This window comes from Drosophila takahashii, chromosome 3R, assembly GCF_030179915.1.
Source record: "Drosophila takahashii strain IR98-3 E-12201 chromosome 3R, DtakHiC1v2, whole genome shotgun sequence".
NCBI lineage: Eukaryota > Metazoa > Arthropoda > Insecta > Diptera > Drosophilidae > Drosophila > Drosophila takahashii.
Window position 1 is genome coordinate 24040538 of NC_091681.1, and position 18971 is coordinate 24059508.

The 18971-nt window shown below is 39.6% G+C and overlaps 1 protein-coding gene and 1 long non-coding RNA gene across 2 annotated transcripts; one reads left to right on the forward strand and one right to left on the reverse strand.

Annotated features, from left to right (window-relative positions):
* The first annotated feature begins 7707 nt into the window (after window positions 1-7707).
* LOC108068370 (uncharacterized) lies at window positions 7708-8236 on the forward strand. Its single transcript, XR_011419457.1, has 3 exons — window positions 7708-7843; window positions 7895-8062; window positions 8112-8236. It is a non-coding gene; the product is annotated as an uncharacterized lncRNA (long non-coding RNA).
* A 1603-nt stretch (window positions 8237-9839) lies between these two features.
* Window positions 9840-11023, reverse strand: d-cup (davis-cup). The gene is made up of 3 exons (XM_017157917.3): window positions 10594-11023; window positions 10446-10547; window positions 9840-10389 (listed from the first exon to the last, which is right to left on the reverse strand). Exons 1-3 carry the CDS (start codon window positions 10999-11001, stop codon window positions 10189-10191), a joined length of 711 nt encoding a protein of 236 aa, XP_017013406.2. The 5' UTR covers window positions 11002-11023; the 3' UTR covers window positions 9840-10188.
* Window positions 11024-18971: the final 7948 nt, after the last annotated feature.

Genomic DNA, 18971 nt, shown 5'->3' on the forward strand with positions numbered 1-18971 from the left:
GCCGGACGATTTTTATTTCTATTTTTGCGGCAGGCGGAATTGCGGCGGCAATTAAAAGGCAAGACCACAGCAATTAGCAAATTGACAACCGGATTTGTTTATGCATTTAGCAGGCTTAGGTCTGCTGCGGCTGCTGCTGCTGCTGTCACTTAAATAATTGAAATTATTATGGCCATTGTTTCGGGCTCTATAATCTGTAAGCCAAGTCGCAAGCGAGTGGGCCAACTCAAACAGAGAGCGAACGAACGAGCGAACGAATCTCTGAAATTTGATAAATTAGTTGTGGAACTAAAAAAGTTTTTCCCTATTTTCGTTGAGCATTGCATTGGCTTGCATTTCTGTGAGCGGCTTATCCCTGTCTGCTGATGGGCGGAAACTTTTTCCTCGGCATTCGGGGCTAAATGCAAAATCCAATTTTTCGAATGAAAAGTCAAACAGGAATTTAACTTTTGATCCGTTTTCGGCTAGAGAGCCGGCAATCAGCAGTGGAGGAAACGCAGCAGCTCTTTTCCATTTTCCATTTTCCCGTTTAACAGCTAATAAATTTCTCGACCCTCAAATCAATATGGATTTCAACCCAGCTAAAGCCTTCAATGAATCGATGGCAATTTCAATTTGCCGCCCATTCCCAGCAACTAATTTGCAATCATGAGAGTTTTTGTTAATTTTAATTTGATTATAGCATATTACGCGCACGCCACCTAATGTTCCATTACCACACGGCCATTTCGATTTGGGGGCTGTCAGTTTTGATGGCTCGGCGAAAATCATTATCATTGAAAGCACATAAAAATAATATTTGTCGATTTGTGTTTGCATTCTATGCAGGCGCACTGTCTGTCATTGTTTTCGCGTTCTATTTGCTATTTGCTTTCGCCTGTGAAAATATTCCAAATTCAAATCTAATTAACATTTGGCGCAAAAATGTTTATAATGGCAGCGACGGGGGGATGGTTTGAATTTTAATGAGCTGCGATTGGCATTAATTGTCGGCGGCCTAATGACAGACGGACGCGAATTATTTACACAGCGTGTAATTTAATAAGAACGAGCCATCCAAACCATTTCGCGTTACATCCAATTGTTGAAATTTATCTGGGCACTCGCAGCGTGGAAATGTGGAAATGCGAAAATGTGCCAGTGCTAGGAGCTCGATTTAAATCGAGTTTGATTATTGACAAAGCCGCTGTAGATCTCGTATCGCTTTCAGCCCATAAGTGACAATGCAACAATGCAACAAGCGGAGCAGCAAGAGCGCAACAATGCCCCAGCCCACACACAATATATCACGCATACGCAACCGTGCCGTCACTCAGACACTCAAATGCTCGCACAGTCGCACACTCGCTCTCACACAGTTACAGATGGAAACTTAGGAGCATATGGATGTGCCGTTGCAAACACATGCTCAATTGAATTGAAATTGAATTTGCAATTCTATGCGCTGCAGCTAACGCCATTTTCTTTGCCGTGCGGGAAGCCCCATCACGAATGCCATCTCACTCACCCTTTTTTTGTAGTGTTTTTATTTTATTTACCCTGGGGAGGAGAGTCTCCCGACATGGTTATGAACTTGGTCTGCAGAAAGTTATGCCCTCTTGTTGCAGTACTTGATAGCCAACAGTGCACAGAACAGTTTAAATTCCAGTGACTCGAGGGCTATGGAAATTGGTTTATGTATTGCTGAAGTTTAAGTTTCCAAATATTAGGTATCCTTAATCTCAGTATTTATATTATTTTAATTTTAATGATTTACTGAAACTGCTATATCACATTTCTATTATTTTACCTTTTTACCACCAAGTAAATATAAATTCAAAATCAATTTTGGTCATAAAATATCCCAGGATTGATCTAGTGTTAGGGCATCTGTATGTTCCGGGCTTATCGGCACAATTTGTTGCCCGCCCTTTTTTTTTGCAGATTTCCTTGCCGGGCACTTGGCAGCTTTCCGTTCGCCTGTGTGCCATTCGATTTGCTTTGGTCCTGCCGTTCTGCCACTTTTCCACTCCTCGGATCCTCGGCTCCTTCTCATGCGTATTTGTGTGTTTGCTTTCGCTTTTTGCCGTATTTGCATTTCGATATTGAGACTGAGACAAAGCGTCGCAAAAAAAAGAGTGGCGAGGAACCTGCCTGTTCTCCTGCTCCTGCTCCATCCTTTTTTTAGTCCTGCTGCATTCAATCATCAATGAGATTTTGCATTTTACACTTTTCACTCTGGTTACTGGTTCACTTCTGCCGATTCCCTTTGCCTTTCGGTGCAGCCCTTTGTTTGGTTTTGCCAGCTGGGAGCTCCTGCTCCTTTGAGTCCTTCAGCCAGGCTGAGTGCCTCTTGAGCCGCTCTCTGCCGTTCCGCATAATTGTTGCCCACACTCGAGATCCCTGGCAGATCCCCTCTAGTCCCGGGCGATTTTGATTGATAAGACCCGGGCCAGTGTCTCTGATTTATTGATTAGTTGTCAAAGCGATTGCCATGCAATGGATGAAACGCTTGCCGGTGGTCAAAGTAATTAAAATGTAAATGTGACAAACATCTTGTTCGGCTGTAAGGATACGAGTGTGCACCTGCATACCAAATCAAGGATCTTTTTGAGCACACAAAGGAATTATCTGCAGTGCTGCAGCAGTGAGTGAATAAAATTCACAATAAAATTTAGTTTTTTAGCTCTTTTCCAAGTTTTATTAGTATCATTACATAAGGTAAATATCAATAAACAATTAACTTAAATTATAATATAAATACAGAACAATAAATCGATCTTCGTTTGATATCACTTTTTTGGGTGTAGTTGCCTGGCTTTCAAAAGGTCTGCCTAGCTGGATATTCCGGGTTTACAAAATAGGCTTTTTCCCAGTGGCTTCCATTTCAGTTGCATTATGGCTCCCCACTCGACATTCGGTACTCGGTACTCGGCAAAATGATTTGTATGTCAGCCGGAGGACCAAAATGGGGGGCACATGTTTGGCATGCCAAGCGCCACAAAGTATGCCGCACTTTTGCTTTGTTTCGTTTGACTATTGAGGTAAGTGTGTTGCTTTCTTCTCGCCGTTATGGCTGTGCTTTTGCCAAATGCAAATGGCATTTTGCAAGGACAAGTAGACCGGCAAAAATAGTAAAATAAAAATGTACTGGGAAGTCTGAGAACTGAGAGCTGAGAAACAGGGAACAAGAGCAAATTGCATGTAGCGAAACTTTTCCTCATTACGCAGGCGAAAGAAAAACAACGTGCCCGCTCGCTCTCATTTTCCCTTCGGGCAAGTGCTGTATTAAAAATTTAAAATGCCATTGGAGTTTTGGGTGGCACTAGCACTTCCACTAGGAGGTATTACTACCCATTTCCAGACAGGTGGCGTCGCCTATAGATTCCCAAAGATCGTGGAAAACCATCAAAGAGCTCAGCCATTTCCGTATGCAAATTATCTAGCTGAGTGGCATCAAGTTTTTGCGGACCAAGGCCGAATGAAAGGCAACTGCTTGGGGTTTTCCACATCCTTACAGTTTTTCCGCCCCCTTTATAACCGCAAATTTTTCCCGCAAATTCGCAAAGACTTGTGCCCCAAGTTTTTTACGTGCGCCGTCATAGTTTGTCAGCTACTTTCGCCGGCGGTTTATGCAGCTGCATAAATGTTACTTCTACTTACGTAAATTACAAAATAAAGTTATTACGAAAAGTAATTTAAGTTAAAATTTTTCGTGTGCTGTCGCAAATGTGCAGCCAACTGGCAACTGGTAACCGGTAGCTCGGCGAACCAAAGGTGGGCTGTAAAATCAGTTAACAACTTGCAATGGCGCTCGCGCTCCTCCTTCCCAGCGGGCTTAATTGTAACTTAAAGCCGTTTGCGCAAATTCGTTTAGGCAAAAAGTTGGTGGCATTGGTGAAAAAGGCAAAACAGAAGCGGGTAAATCAATTTGCATTAAACATTCAAAGGCAGCGGAAAGGCAAAAAGGGAAAAAGGCAAAAAAAAAGAACGAAAAAGAATGCAAAGTGTGGGCAGGAGAAACACTCATAAAGAATGCAAACTGAGGTTAAACCCGTAGCACAAACTTTTAGTTTGCTTTGATTGAGTGAACGTGGCCAAAAGAGCGGGTCGGAAAGTCCCAGCCAGCTGGCCACGCTTAATCAATGGCCCAATGGACAAAATGGCCACAAAAACAGGAACAACATGATCGGCTATGTGTGTGAGTGTGTGTTCTTCTACCTGCAATCGCAATCATGGACACATTCACATTGCTCGACAACAGGACAACAAAACCGTAAGCAATTGCCAGTCGCATAATGTCCTGGCCATCATTGTAGTTGTTGTTGCTGTTGTAGTGGCTCGGAAAATCAAGTTGAAAGTTCCTGGCAACTTGAGGTGCAAGTGTCGTGTTTTTGTCAACGGGCCAACAGCAGCAATTTCCGTTTCCTGTTCGCCGTTGATGGAAAAACGAGGCAACGAGTCAACGAGTATAAAAGTTTAGATTACAAATTCACATACGTAACTGCAGCCGTACACTGGTCAGCAGTTGATTTACCGCTCTGTTACTGTTGTTGTTTTACAGTCAGAGAAAGGACTTAAATTTATCAATTACTGAAAAAAGGTGGACAATTTAATTGGGGCTAAAAGGTTGCAAAATGTTTAATTTAATTTAACAAATTGATTGATTCTCTTTATTCGATTTATTTAAAATGCATATAAATTTCAAAAGCTTAGAAATATAATATGTAAAATAGCCGAATAAAATTTTTAAACATATATTGCTCAGTTTATCTATTTTATTTAGCATTTTTGCAAATTTATGGTAAATATTTTATACCCACAGTTTATTTTCTTAATAATATATATAATTTATTTGATTAACATAAAATTACATTTACAAAGTGTAAAAGCTTGTTTTAATTATTCTAATTCATTTACACAAATCAAGTCAAACAACTACAATTAAAAAATTTGCAATGCAATATACTTTCGGTGTAGATTTCCTTTATCCTGGTTTCGTTTGCCGTGTTTTCTTTTTTAGCCTGGCTTGTGTTGGCTTGGTTTGGCTTGGTTTGGCTTGGTTTTCGTAGCCGGGCGCATGTTTTGTGGTCAACTCGGGGCAATGGCAATGCAATTGGGGCTGCTGCCTGGGCTTCAGATGCTCCTCCAGCTCCTACGGCCGCTGTACTTTTGGCCATTGCCACTCATGCGTGCCACGTGCTATGCTTTGATGTGGTGTGTTCCATGCCTCCTCCGCCGCCTGAATGCTCCTCCGGATTCCGGCTCCTAAATAAACTTGGAATAATAAGAGGCAAAAAAAGACAGGGAGAGAGAGAGGAAACGAATTGCCACACAAGCTCGCCTCAAATGTTACTTCTGCATTTGGGCAAATTGGACTCGGCGAAAGCCACACGGAGACACGAAACTTTGTAAATATTTTATGCATAAACACATACCACCTGGAAATGGCTTTCGACACAGCATCAAATAATATTTACTTGGCCAACACAGACACACACGCACACACACACACATTGGTGGCTCGGAGGGCTGCTCGGTTCATTAGGCCCAAAGAGCAAGTTGGGCCACAAAACCTGCAGATCAAGTCCGGATTGCGGCAGCTCAATGAATTTACCAACGATTGGACATCCCACAGAAACGAGTCCGGGAGTCCCTCATCCTTTTTCAGGAGTCCAAAGTCGAAAAGGATGTGGATCAGCTGTCGCAGCGGAAAGCGGTCCATAAATAAAGCAGCCTAATCAACACAGCCATTGGCAGCATTATTGTCACGTATTATTTTACATTTGTCTACGTTTGGCTTTCTTCATTTTTTTTTGTTTTTTCGCCTTTTCGTATTTTTCCCCATTTTTCCAGCCATTGTCCTTTCCTGGCAAGTGCATCCATAAATTGTGAGCTCTGTTCGGGCATCCTTTTTATTTATTTACTCCGTGTAAGTGGAGTTCACTTTGCAATGCAATGCGCTGAGTGCAAGCTTCTCGCTGTCCTTTTCCCTTTGAATTCCCCGTCTCTGTCTCGGTCTGGAATGTTTCTTGGCATCATCATCTCTGCATTCTTCGGCTATTCTTCAGCCGGATCGATATATTCTTGCACCTGACTGTCGTGAATTTTCGCTTCAATTTGATTATATATCTTAGCTGTTTGGAAATTTTAAAAGTATTTAATAAGCCATCTTTCACTACAAAAATTCCTATTTATTCCTGTAAACAAAATTATTGTAGAACCCATGTTATATATTTGATTTCCGATAATTCTGATAATATATTTCATTGTCTTTTTCTTAAAAATACCAAGTTAAATGATCAGAAATATAGATTCAAAGAAATCATTTTAAAATCAAGATCAAGACAATTTTATTTGAAATATTATACCAAATGTTATTAACTTATTTTAGGTCGTTAAAAGTGGTCCCCCAGTAACACCTAATAACAGCACTTCAATACACAATTTAATGTAAAATTTGAATGAATATGTGTGTTAAAAGAGGTCTGAAACCATTTTGGGTGCCCCTAATTCACATTCCTTGGTTTTTGTGCTGCCTTATGCTAATTTGCGCCTTCATCGCAGTCTCACTGGCAGCTTAATCATGCATGTTTACACGCAAGTTCGAGTGGCAAACTCAAACACCCAGAGTTAACAACAGCAAAGTAAATGAATTGCACGGCTGAAGGAAAGTGGCGCCCCATCCCCACTCCCGCCCCCATTGTTATTTGCATAGCCGGGGGCATGGCAGGGCATTCGGCACCCGTTCCAGTCCGTTAATCAACGAGCGCCTGCCTAAAGTCAAACATTTAACTAAATTAAGTTTGTTTGGTAAGAATTTTTGCATAAATAATTACAAATGCGAGCGACTTAGACGGCAGTGATCAGAACAGGGTTAAACTGAAAAACAGCTGATTCTTGTCCCAAAAAGGAATTTTTACTGAATTTGAATAAATATTGAAGAATTATCTTGACTTTCCGAATATAAACATAAATCAAAATTGCAATAAAAATGACGAAAATATTTTAAAAATTAATAATTAAAAATAAATGTTAATTGGCTATTTCAAATTTCAAAAATATTTTAAATTTTTAAACATTAGGAAGGGTAACCAGAATTCTTTGTTTGACAAATTTTTGACTGCGATCTCGAGTTTTCCACTTACCTCCAACACTCTTCTTATTAGACTTTTGTTTGTTGACTTTTTGTTTCATGTTTCACTGACTCGTTACTTGGTTCGAATTTCTTTCCGACTGTTATGCAAATGTGCTCACTTTTCTAGCCATTAGCCTTGCCTTTGGAAAGAGTCAAGACCGATTTTTAATTAATCCCAAAGAATACGGTTTCCTTTTGGCTGTTTTTATTGTGTGTCTTTAAACGACAAACGCATGTTTTTTCATTTTCGGCAATTATAAATTCAAATTTTTGAGACAGCCTTAAAAGCTTTTATGAATGAACTAAAATCATCATTTAAATTAAATGTTTTTAACAAGTTTTTATTTAATGGGTCGTTTTAATTTGATTTTAATGCGTTTATAATATGGGATAAAGTCATAAAAAAGCATATTTTATTCAAAATTCCATCAGTATTATTTGACACTCAAAATGTCTGGGGAATCTTCTGTGCACTTTTCTCTGTTTCTGCTCTTTTTAGTAATCCATAAAGTGAGTAATTATAAACGACATCTTAGCAATTTTAGCCCTCATAACTATATTTTTCTGAAGACCTTTTCAGGTTTTGAGCTAACAAATATAAAGTGCACTTCCTTGGACGAATCATTTGCTAGGTTCGACTATTGCTATCTGAAGTCTATGAATCGAACTTACAAATACGGATCCTTGAAAGTAAAACTTCTCAAAGTGCCCATACACAAAATTAAAGTAAGGATTTTTATGAAAGCATTAACAAATTAACCATTAGTTTATTTTAAGGTTAATTTTGCATTGTATCAACGACTTAACGGATACAAGCCATTCCTTTATAATGTTACAGTCAATGGGTGCAAATTCTTATTAAATCAAAAAGCTTCTCCAGTGGCCGCGTTTATTTTTAACCTTTTTGCTCCCTATTCGAACATGAATCATTCGTGTCCCTTTGACGTAAGTGCATTTCAGTGAATCTCAACCTATTTAAAAAGTTATTTTGCAGCATGACTTAATTGTGGAAAAAGTGCCTTATTCTTATTTAAACGATCAACTGACAGTTGTATTGCCGTTTCCAAAATCTTCTTATGGATTTTACAGCGATTGGTATGCCGATGGGATAAAACGAGCATTCGTTAATGTTCATGGTACTCTAACTTAATAAATAAAAATATATTTAATATAAATAAAGGTTTCGAAATGGCAATAGTTTGATATTTGATAAATTTATCTTAGCAATTAACATAATATCCAGATTTAAAAGTGCTTTTTTGGATGAACATACGTAAGTAATGACAATTTAATGAGTGAGGGGCACGAATAAAATAGTTAACTCTATAGAAAATATATTTTCTATAATTATTTTCTATTTATTCAGTGCTCGCAATGTATCCGAAATCGTCTGTGCTCGTTTCGCTGCTGTTGGTCTTTTTAAAGGTCCAAAATGTGGGTACATGTGTTAAATTATTTTCTGTTAATTATTTCTTTTATCTTAAGGCCCACTCTGCCTTCGAGTTTAGAAATCTCAAGTGCACTTCCTTCGACGAATCATTTTCATCATTTGAGTTTTGCTATCTAAAGTCTGTGAATAGAACATACAAATACGGATCTTTGAAAGTAAAACTTCACAAAGTGCCCATAACTCAAATAAAAGTATGAAGTTTGTGCTTATGATATTTGTTGACACATTCAAAATCTTAATTGCAGTTAAATTTCGCCATATATCGACGGCTGAACGGCTATAAGCCATTCCTCTACAACGTAACGGTCGATGGGTGCAAATTTATGACAAATCAAAAATATTCTCCTGTGACAACATTCATTTTCAACCTCTTTAGTCCCTATTCCAACATAAATCATTCATGTCCCTTTGACGTAAGTGATTTAAAGCCATTGCTAGTTACTATATATCTAACCATTTAAGTAATTATATATTAGCATGACATCATAGTTGAAAAAGTGCCGTGTTCGTATTTAGACCAACAATTGTCAGATGTATTGCCGTTTCCAAAATCTGCCTATGGATTTTTTAGCGATTGGTATGCTTACGGCATAAAATGGGCATCGGTTAATCCTTATGGCACTCTCACCTAGTAAAATATTACAAATAACAATATTGTATCTTCCATTATTATCAGCAATTTAATCTTAATCCATAAGGTCATTATACGCGAATAACTAAAAGCATATTTTATACTATGTTATACCTTAAAATTGAACCAGAGTAACCCATATAAAAACGAAAAATTTTTTTCACCAATTTCAAAAACCCAAATTCTTTAAATGGTGCACCCCAATATGGAATTGTCATAATTAGAGCAACCAGTCAAGAGGAAAACTTCAAGGGCCTGCAGTGGCCCAACGGTCGGCGACTGCAGTTAGAAGGCTGGAATGGAGAATGTCCCGACAATGTAGAACACCATCCATCAAATGTCAATTGTATGCCAACTGCCAACAAATCAAGCTGTCATGAGGCAATGGCAAAAGGCAGTCGTCGAGCCAGTGGAGCGTTCAACCAGAGCAAAGTATTTCTGGAGCTCCGCTCCATATTTAAAATTATGCCACTGAAGCAGGGAGTGCACTGGACAAAAGCGTAACAAGCTAAAAAAAATATTTTAAAAATATTTATAAATAATTATTTATAAAAAAAATGATTTTTCTTTATAAAAATTTGTAGTTATTAATCTATATATTGCAAATTAAAAATTGTTTAGTTCTTGTTTCAGCATTTCAAATCTTTGTTGCTATACCTTTTTAAATTTTTGTTATCTCGATTTTAAGAGCTACATTAAAATACCAATCATTTTTTCTTTGTGTGGCTGAGAGGCAGCTGATGTCTCCTATATATGCCCCATCTATCCATCCATCTATCCAGAGTCTAGTTGCAGCTGTCAGCGCTCTATTCTGCAGTTCATCATCATTGTCATTGACATTTTCGAGTGGCTACAATGGCTGAACAGAGGAAAACGCGGTGGCGGGGTCGCACTGATTTGCATTGCTTTCGATTTATTTGTGCCTGAAAGATTTATGCGACTGGGGGAGTCCTGGCAAACTGCCATATACCCTACATCCCACCCATCCACCTACAACACGCCCATTTCGGGGATGCGAGAGTATATGGCCGTGCAGTAGGCGACCACCAGACGCGTCTCGTCTGAGGGAAAAATGGGACCCAGGAACTCGAGCATGCCCGGCTGTTGCAACACGATCGATCTGTACTCCTCAAATGAGATGATGGTGTCTTGGTCCTCATCAAATTTCAGGAGTAGAAAATCGACCATGTCCTAAGTGAGCAAAAGAAACATATACAATATGATTGAATTGATTGTTGACAGCTCACCAGTCGCATTTCGAGCACCTCGTCGTCGTCCCCGGGGAAAAACCTCTCGACCGCAGATGAAATTATCTCTCGATTAATGCCCATACCATTTTTGTCGTAGACCTTAAAATTAAATTATTAATTTATTTCGATAAACCCGTAACATTACCATGTATGCAAACTCCATTTTGCGCTCCATATCCCGAGTCATGAGGATGGTCATGTAATTGACGAACTCCATGGGCGTCACATACTTCCTGCCCCCCGAGATCAGTGTCACAATTCGATCCACCACATCCATGTCGTATAGCTGCTGGAATCCAATAACAATGTTGACGAACTGAGTGGAGGTTATCCGGCGAGCAGAGGGTCCGTTCTGGAGGCTGTACTTGTAGTAGATCATCAGGATGCAGGTCACTTCCGAGTCGTTGAAGGGCACCAATCGGGTGATCTGAGGAACCAGTCCGGTATATACCGACTGGAATCGCTGATTGTAGCGTTCGTTCATCGTGAGGTCTAACTTCATCTTGGCTGGTCTAAAATAGTGGTCAAATATAACGCAATGCAAACTCAACATGCAATAATAATTACAAAAAAAAAAAAACTAACTGCTACGAAATGAAAAGAAAATCTTTAAAGAGGTGATTGAACAGCTCTCTTTAAAATTCTTTTAAAAATTGTAATTTTATCAGCCGGAAACCATGGAAGGATCTCAGCTAACCAACATTTTTTTCGACGAATGCCAAATCAAAATTGAACTGGGCTAATAATAGAATTTAGAGGAGGTGTTGTCATGGATCCATTTAAATTTCGGGCTGCAGGAAATTGATGCCATTAAGCTCTTGTCTGGCATTTTAGTGCAGTCACCGGAAGTGGCTTGGGGCGTCGATTTATTTAAAGAAAAAATCAAAGAGGAGGAAAGTGAAAGTAGAGTGGAAAATGGGCGGTAGGTGGACACTTTGCCGGGCAGACGCATACATCAAACTGCCAGACAGACGACGGCGGCCCACAACATGCATATCAGTCAATTTATCTCCAATTGTGTGTGCGTGAAAAAAAATTACGCAATTTATACGGCGAGGGGTCCATGGGTGAGTATGTGTGTGCTTGTGCCTGCGGACCCATTGAACTTTCCCAGCGAAATCTACATATTGATAAATGACCCCAGCAACCATCGAGGCAGAAAAATCGATGGACGAGCCCCACTTGACATTTAAAGCGCCGTGGCGAATTTATGCGAATTTATATTGCCTTTGGGTTTCCGAGTGCCTGTCTTTGATTTCATTTAATCAGATGTCGATAATTGCAGAGCCCCACCCGAAAACTGGGTCACATTACTGGGCTGGGCATGGATTTAACAAACTTAAAGTAAACTTTATTATGCACAGGCAGGCGACAGATGGACTGACCAACCAACTGCGAGTACAACTGCCCGAGTGCCGCGGAAAAACTTCATCAAAATGCAGCCTCCGCATCGCGCGGCCCCTGGTGGAAAATGGTGGAAAATCGCCGAGCGACAGCGGTAGCAAAGTGTAAAATAATTACTCGGCTTTTTCTGCATTACTTGGGCGCTTTTTGACGCACTGTTTCAAGTAATTAATTGAATAAGCGCCTTGGCCCGCAATTGTATTAAATTGCCCGCTGCATTCCCACTGATTGACTTTCCGTCTCTGCGCCAATAATTATTCAAAGTGGCATCGCACGCAGATCCTGCTGGGAGCTGGGTGAGGGAAGTGCCTTGCAACACAGTTTAAGGTCCGGATCCAATTGATTTCGCTTAAATTTGTCACAGCATTCACTGCGCAAAAGTATGGGAATGTAAATAAAAAGAAATATATATAGTTTTAGGATAATAAATAAAATCATCAATTAAATAAAATAGCTATGGTAAAAGCAAAGCAATTAAAGCGTCGATTATAATTTATTTCTTTGATAAAAAAGTCATATTAATTTCGGAAACTTCCTAAACACGCTTATTAAAGTATTCACATGCTTTAAGTTCACATTTCCAGTCTTATTTATTTAAAATTCATTTTAAAATACCCATTTTCTCTCAGTTCTGGGTAAGAAAGCCTATTAAAAGTGATGGCAACATCAGTATCGTACAAAATTAAACAAGGAAAAGTCTTTCATGGCCTTTAAAAGGTAATTACATCGCGGCCCTGAAAGACGCTTTGTTTGAGATGCACAATAACACTCAAGGAACATTTAAAATATTTCCCATTGCCTCGGCCTCTTTGCCAAAATGTTTTGAAGCAGTTTGGATATTTGTGTTTTAAAGTATCTAGCTGGCATAACCTCTTCCCTTCCATAAAACATCGAGCAAAACTTGCAAAGTAGTTGCCAACTTTTATTGCCTGGCCAGTGCTTGTCGACATCGTCCTTTGAAAAAGTGGGGAAAATGAGTGATCATTTTGTATTTTTTTTTGGATGACCATCAAAAATACATGACTTGTAGTGAATCTCGGCAAACATGCCCTTGCATTGCATAATTGCACAGGCAAAGTTTATGAGCAGCAATCTGGGTACCTACATATTATACATACAGATCTTTACGGGAAAAGGGCCTGGAAAATGGGGGAAAAATCAGAAACGGTAAGCTCTGCGTGAATAATTGTCTGTTGCCACATAGCTGGAAAATAATTTGCAGCCAAACGGAAAAAGCCGCACGGCAGCACACACGAAATTATAACATTTAATTTTTAATTATGAGTGTTATTAACATGCCTGAAACTTTTCGCCGCAGACACACGGCAAGCGAGGCAACTATGGAATAAATGGGAGAATAAAAAACCGCAGGGAGATAGTAAAGAGTAAACAGCGAGGCGCAGAGATACATACATACGTGAATGTAATTATTTTGCATTTAAAAAAAGGTCACAACTCGCGAACGACGCAGCCCTTGAAAGCCGTTTGCCACCTAATTATCTTGACTAATTGCAAGGCAACAAAAGCCGCAGCCGTTGCCTTAATAATATGACATTTTAGTCAGCCTTGAATGCCATCCAATTTGATTTGAAAATAATATAATCAGCAATGAGATAAGGAGATTTTTGAGAGGATTATAGAAAATAAGCGAAGGCAATGGAATAATTTGCAAAGTCAAGATACAGATAGAATTTAATGCTTAAAATTTCAGAGTGTAAGCTTTCACTAATTTAGATTTGAGAAGTACTTAGGCGGCATTTAATTTCCACAAATACTTATTATAATTTTAAAGTTAAGATTTTTCAACATTCTCAGTTTACTACTTTTAGTTGGCAAAGCCAAAAAAGATTTAATAAGTGGACAAAGGCGGGCGATAAATGGTTTTTCCACCTGGTTGGTGGGTTGGTGGAATAAATCGAGGAATTATTCAGCATTTACATGCAACAAAAGCGATAAATATGATCGTGCACCATTTGCTTGTGCTTATGCTGTGGAAAAAACAATGCCAGGCAGTTGGCCACTGATTTATGGCCGGAGTTGAACTCGGGTCGTGTCACCTACAAGTCGAACAGCAGATGTTGCTGCTGCTGCAGCTGCTGTTGCTGCGGGGATGCAATTTCTGCAGTTGCAGTTGCATCTGTATCTGCGGTCGCGCTGGCTTTGTTTCCGGGGCCACGTTCATTATTCATCAATAGTTTTTTGGCCAGACCGTTTTAATGTAAAGTGCGCCGGCTTTTTGTGCATGTTTATTTAAGCGCGTGTACTGCAGGTGTTGATGCAATATTAATGGCATTTTAAATGCCGCAAATGCCGGCTTGCGTAGAAAGTCTTTTTGATATTTTTCACCAATTAATTTGCCATTTAATTTTTAATTATATTATTGCCGACAGCGAGTGGCTTTTGTAACACGGGCGAATCGCGAATTGCACATTTCATATGCAAGTTTTGCGCCAAATTTATTGTAATTTACTTAAGAGCCATTCGCCAAACAGAGCATATACATCCATGAATACATTCGAACAGCCCGCGAGTGTAGGGTAAAAATGCAATTTGCTTGTTATGTGCATTTTAAATGGCACGTAAATAAATTGCCGCCGCGCCGCATTAAGCTCAATGCAGCAAACCCAATTAACATTGGCTCAAATAGCTTGTCGATGAGTTGCGCCAACTTTAAGCGACCAACCACTGGCGCTGGCGGCAAATTTACGGCAAACTATTCACCGATTCTCTGGTGCCTCGTTAGCTGTTTCTGTTGGTTACGGGGCGTATGCGCAATGTGGCCGAGAACGCTCAGCAGCCGCTTCCCAATCATCATTGCGGGGGCCTAATATCGCCCCAGTGTGACGTTTGTCTAGCAATCATCATTACAGACATTAAAATGCCCGGAGGCCCAATTTCTTTGCAGTTAATTTGATGAGAAATCCCCAATATTCAAATTGCATGCCAGGCACTTGGCACTTGCTTCATATAAAAATCACAATCCATTAGTAATAATACAGAATTTAGAATGGTTTTATTAGAAAAGCTGTTAACAAAGAAGTGCATTGATAAGCAAAATATATTTTACGAAACCACAACGGGGGCATAAAAATCACTAGGGTTTTTAAAACATTTATAAAGATGCCAAAAAGTATGCAACAATAAATTTTGAGTTTTTAAATACGACGTTTTTTTAACATTATGATTTATGAATTTATTTTTCCGAGTATAATAACATGTAAGGGCAGCTTTCTCCGGAATTAAATCCAGTGAGAGGGAGTGCCCACCACCAACTGCAGGCATCCAATTCAGTGGCTCATTCAATTTACGGGCACGGCACTGCAATCTGGAACAATCGCCGGGAGTAGAGTTTTCAAGCTCAACTCCCTGGGCATCTCCGGTTTGTCTTGTAATTTACTTGGACTAATTAGATGCAGCGACTGTCGCCGGCAACCAAGGACACACCCATCCCCAAAGTTGCAGGCGGGCTTCATTTGCATAAATTTGGCATGCAACTTGTGAAGGCCGTCACATTGTGTCGGACATGTTGGGTTTCCAGAAATTTCAAATTTGTCGCCGCTCATGACAAATACAGTGTCAACGTTTCGGGAATGGGAAGGAGAAGGAGGTGCAGCCAACACTTGGGACATAAATTAATTTAAATGTTAATTCGTTTATCGCGTTTTGTCAAGCCAGCGCTGCCCTTGTCGTAATTGCCAATCAGCTGGACGGACCACGCCCCCAACCACCAGTCTCCCGCCTTTTTTCCCCCCTTTAATGGTCAGAAAGTCAATTAGTCTTTATTAAGCTGCAGGTCGGCGACTCGACGGACCAGTAATGCAAATGCTGTGTCTTTTGGCCCCATAAAAATGCAGCGCACAGATACGCGAGATTCAGATACAGATACAGTGCGGAATACAGATACAGATGATACGGCACGGCGTTAATAATAAGCAACATTCACAAACAACAAAAGGCAATTTTAATGAAATAACCATGTGCGTGGGGGCCTGGATCTCGTTTATCGCATCCCTCATCCCGGCCGAGTTCACTAACAGCGTGCGTGTACAAGATGGAATCATTAAAGGAAATGAGTTTTTTCCCCATCGGGTTATGACAAAAAATGCGTTAAAATAAATTATTTTAATGTAGTTCTCATGTCAGTTGTATGTTTGGGTTACCCCACCATTCCGCCGTTTCCACCTTTGTGCGAGTGCGCGCTTTTAAAATATTCATGTAATCACAAAAGTACACATGTAATAAAAAAAGAGGCGAAAAGAAGTGTGCGAGCACACTCGAAATGGGACCGAGTTGTGTGCAAATGTTTGCCCAGCCTACGGACGCTGAAGGTAAGAGCTCACACTGGGCGAAAAAGTGTTGTTAAATCAGGGAAATTATCAGAAAAGAAATCATCAGTTTAAAGATGTGTGATATTTTACAACTGTCAAAAAGTATGCAATACAAAATTAATACTTTCTCTTACCTCTAATTATTTTATCATCCTTATAGTGTTGCATACTCTTGTGCATCTTTATAAGTGATTTTAAAGCTCTAGGTGATTTTGTGATGCAATGTAATAAAGTAATGCATCTTTATAAATTTTTTCTCCCAGTGTGCAGTTAGTCTTACTGGTAATAAGCCCAGCGACTCGGAAATATGGGCCAGGGCTAGCGCCTTTGACAGCTGCAGCCACAAAGCCTGACCAGAGCTCAGTTCAATTTGTCTCAGCTACTGGCTGCCGCCGCTGCGAGTATTGGATTTATCGGGGTCGAGGGTCTGGCCTGTTGTCGCCTGCAATTTGTGCAGCTGCTTGGCCCCGAAACTAATTGATTTCGATTTTGGCCCGGCCTACGCAGGATGCCGGAATGCAGGATGCAGGATGATGGCTGGAGGAGGATGGAAGCCCACCTGCTGACCTGCTGAATTGCCATCGCCACCGCACACATAAAACAATGTCAGTTTGCAGAGAAACGGTACTAACTAAATTGAAATCAACGGTTTGCGGGCATCAGTTGTTTTGGATGCATTTGAAATACACAAATAGAGGTTAATGGATGCCTCTATCTATCGATGAGAGAATTCATTAGGAAGCTAGGTGGGTCGATTTAGAATTAAATATAAATTTAACAAGGTCACTTACGAAACATAAGGGGACTTTAACTTTTTGATTGCCAGAATCGCTCGACCATTCATAATCAGGACATGGGATTTCTTCAATGAAAAGCTTCCTGAGCTGAGCTTCGAATGGCCCTTTGAAGGGCAACGTGGCGTATGATTCATAAATAGAGTTTCGCCCACACATCCAGCCCAAAACACATAACACATAAACGAATTAGGAAAATTGTTTTTTGTGCGGATGCTGCCATGCATTTGACACAAGTGGCGCGGCATCAAAATTTAACTGAAAAATTAGCCTCGCATTCGGGATCAGCGACTCGTGTCCGTCGGGGTCAAAAACAACTGACCCCGCAGAGGCGTAGCCGCAATTATTGAAAGCATTTCGGGTTTTGCGGCCAACTGCAGCTGCTGACCATGTGCCATGTGCCCTGCCACGCCCCGCAGCCACAGGGAACTCGGTTAGATGGCCATTATGTGTTTAACATGTTTTAATGAACACAATCTAACACGAGTCGGCACAAAAGGATGTGTGTATATATAAATGGAAAATCGCTGATTAACTATTACTAATTGGATGAGTAAGCAAAAAACAAAGGAATGCTTGATAAAAAAAACCCTATAGTTTAATGATAAAGTTAGCATGTAAAGCCCATATTTATTGTTGGATTTTTGGACCATTAAAATAGTTAAAGCAAATGGGCTTTTGTTTATTTAATTTTCCAATTAAATTGTTTAGAATTTTTTTAATTTTCCAGTTTATTTAGTAAAAGAAAACCCTATTAAAGCTGCTTCATTAATTTTTATTAGTCTGAATAATAAGTCTAGTAAAAATATATTTTCTTACCGTTCCAAAATTCAATTTTCCTCCTCTCTTCAAAATGCAAACTAAATATTTGACCAACAGTTAATCAATGTGAAAAGTGACTGATTGTAAGTCCACTTATTACCTCGAATTATGGTAAAATGTCAAATTTATTTAAATTGTATTTATTTAGTATCGGTATCCAAGCAATTGAGCACTTGAATTGACATTTTAATTTTCACATTAAGTAGTTGTCAATGCAATATGCAAATCTTTCGCACAGCAACGCAGATTAAGTAAGTGGAATCAATGATCGAATGGAATTAAATTTAATATCAGCTTGATGCCGACAAACTCACATTTGACTTTAGACAAATTGAATTCTATTGTGCGAAAATTTAACAGGCGATTGGCATTGCAAATAAATTAAAGTCTACTTTGACGGATGAGCCCAGCAAATAGAGGACGTGCATCCATCAAATGTTTGCCCGGGATTTTCAATCTTGATATGGGAATGCTGTCAATTGGTGTTTGAAAAACTTTGACATCGCCAGCGTCGGTTGGCTTGATTTAAAATTCAATTAAATGCAATTTAATTTATCGGTCGGAGGGCAAATGGAAAAAGCTCCAATTAATAATCTGTTTACAAATTATTTGCGAATTAATTCTCGCTCGCACACATTACGCGTGTAATATAATTAAAAGCCATGGCCTGACAAATCAAAGTGAATTATGCAAAAACAATTCAAAAATGCGCGCAATGTCGGTGTTAATAAAAACGCATATTTCCTAAAAAAAAAGTGCTGTCTGATTACACAGAATGATAATCTCTTGCAGACCGGAAAATTCCATTAAAGTTTTTCAGAGTTTACTAGAAAAATACACACCTGATCTGTGTGGATGGGAAATCCTTTAAGAACAGGCCCAGCAGTTATTCAAGAGGTAAGCCCCTTTGCACACTCCACCCACCGAGAAGTCGACCATGCTTGTTTATTTTACACAGGAGTATTTTTAGTCCTTTCTCTACTGCTGCTCCTGGGCTCGTAAATATATTTACTTTCGCTTTATGCCGTTACAGAAACTTGGCCGACACCGCCGCTACCGCCTTTAGTTGCACCCACAAATCTTGGCCCAAACTGAAACAATGGCCAAAAACAAAGGCCAGCGGAATGACATCGACAACAACTTAAATGACAGTTTATAGCTCCCACGTTGAACAC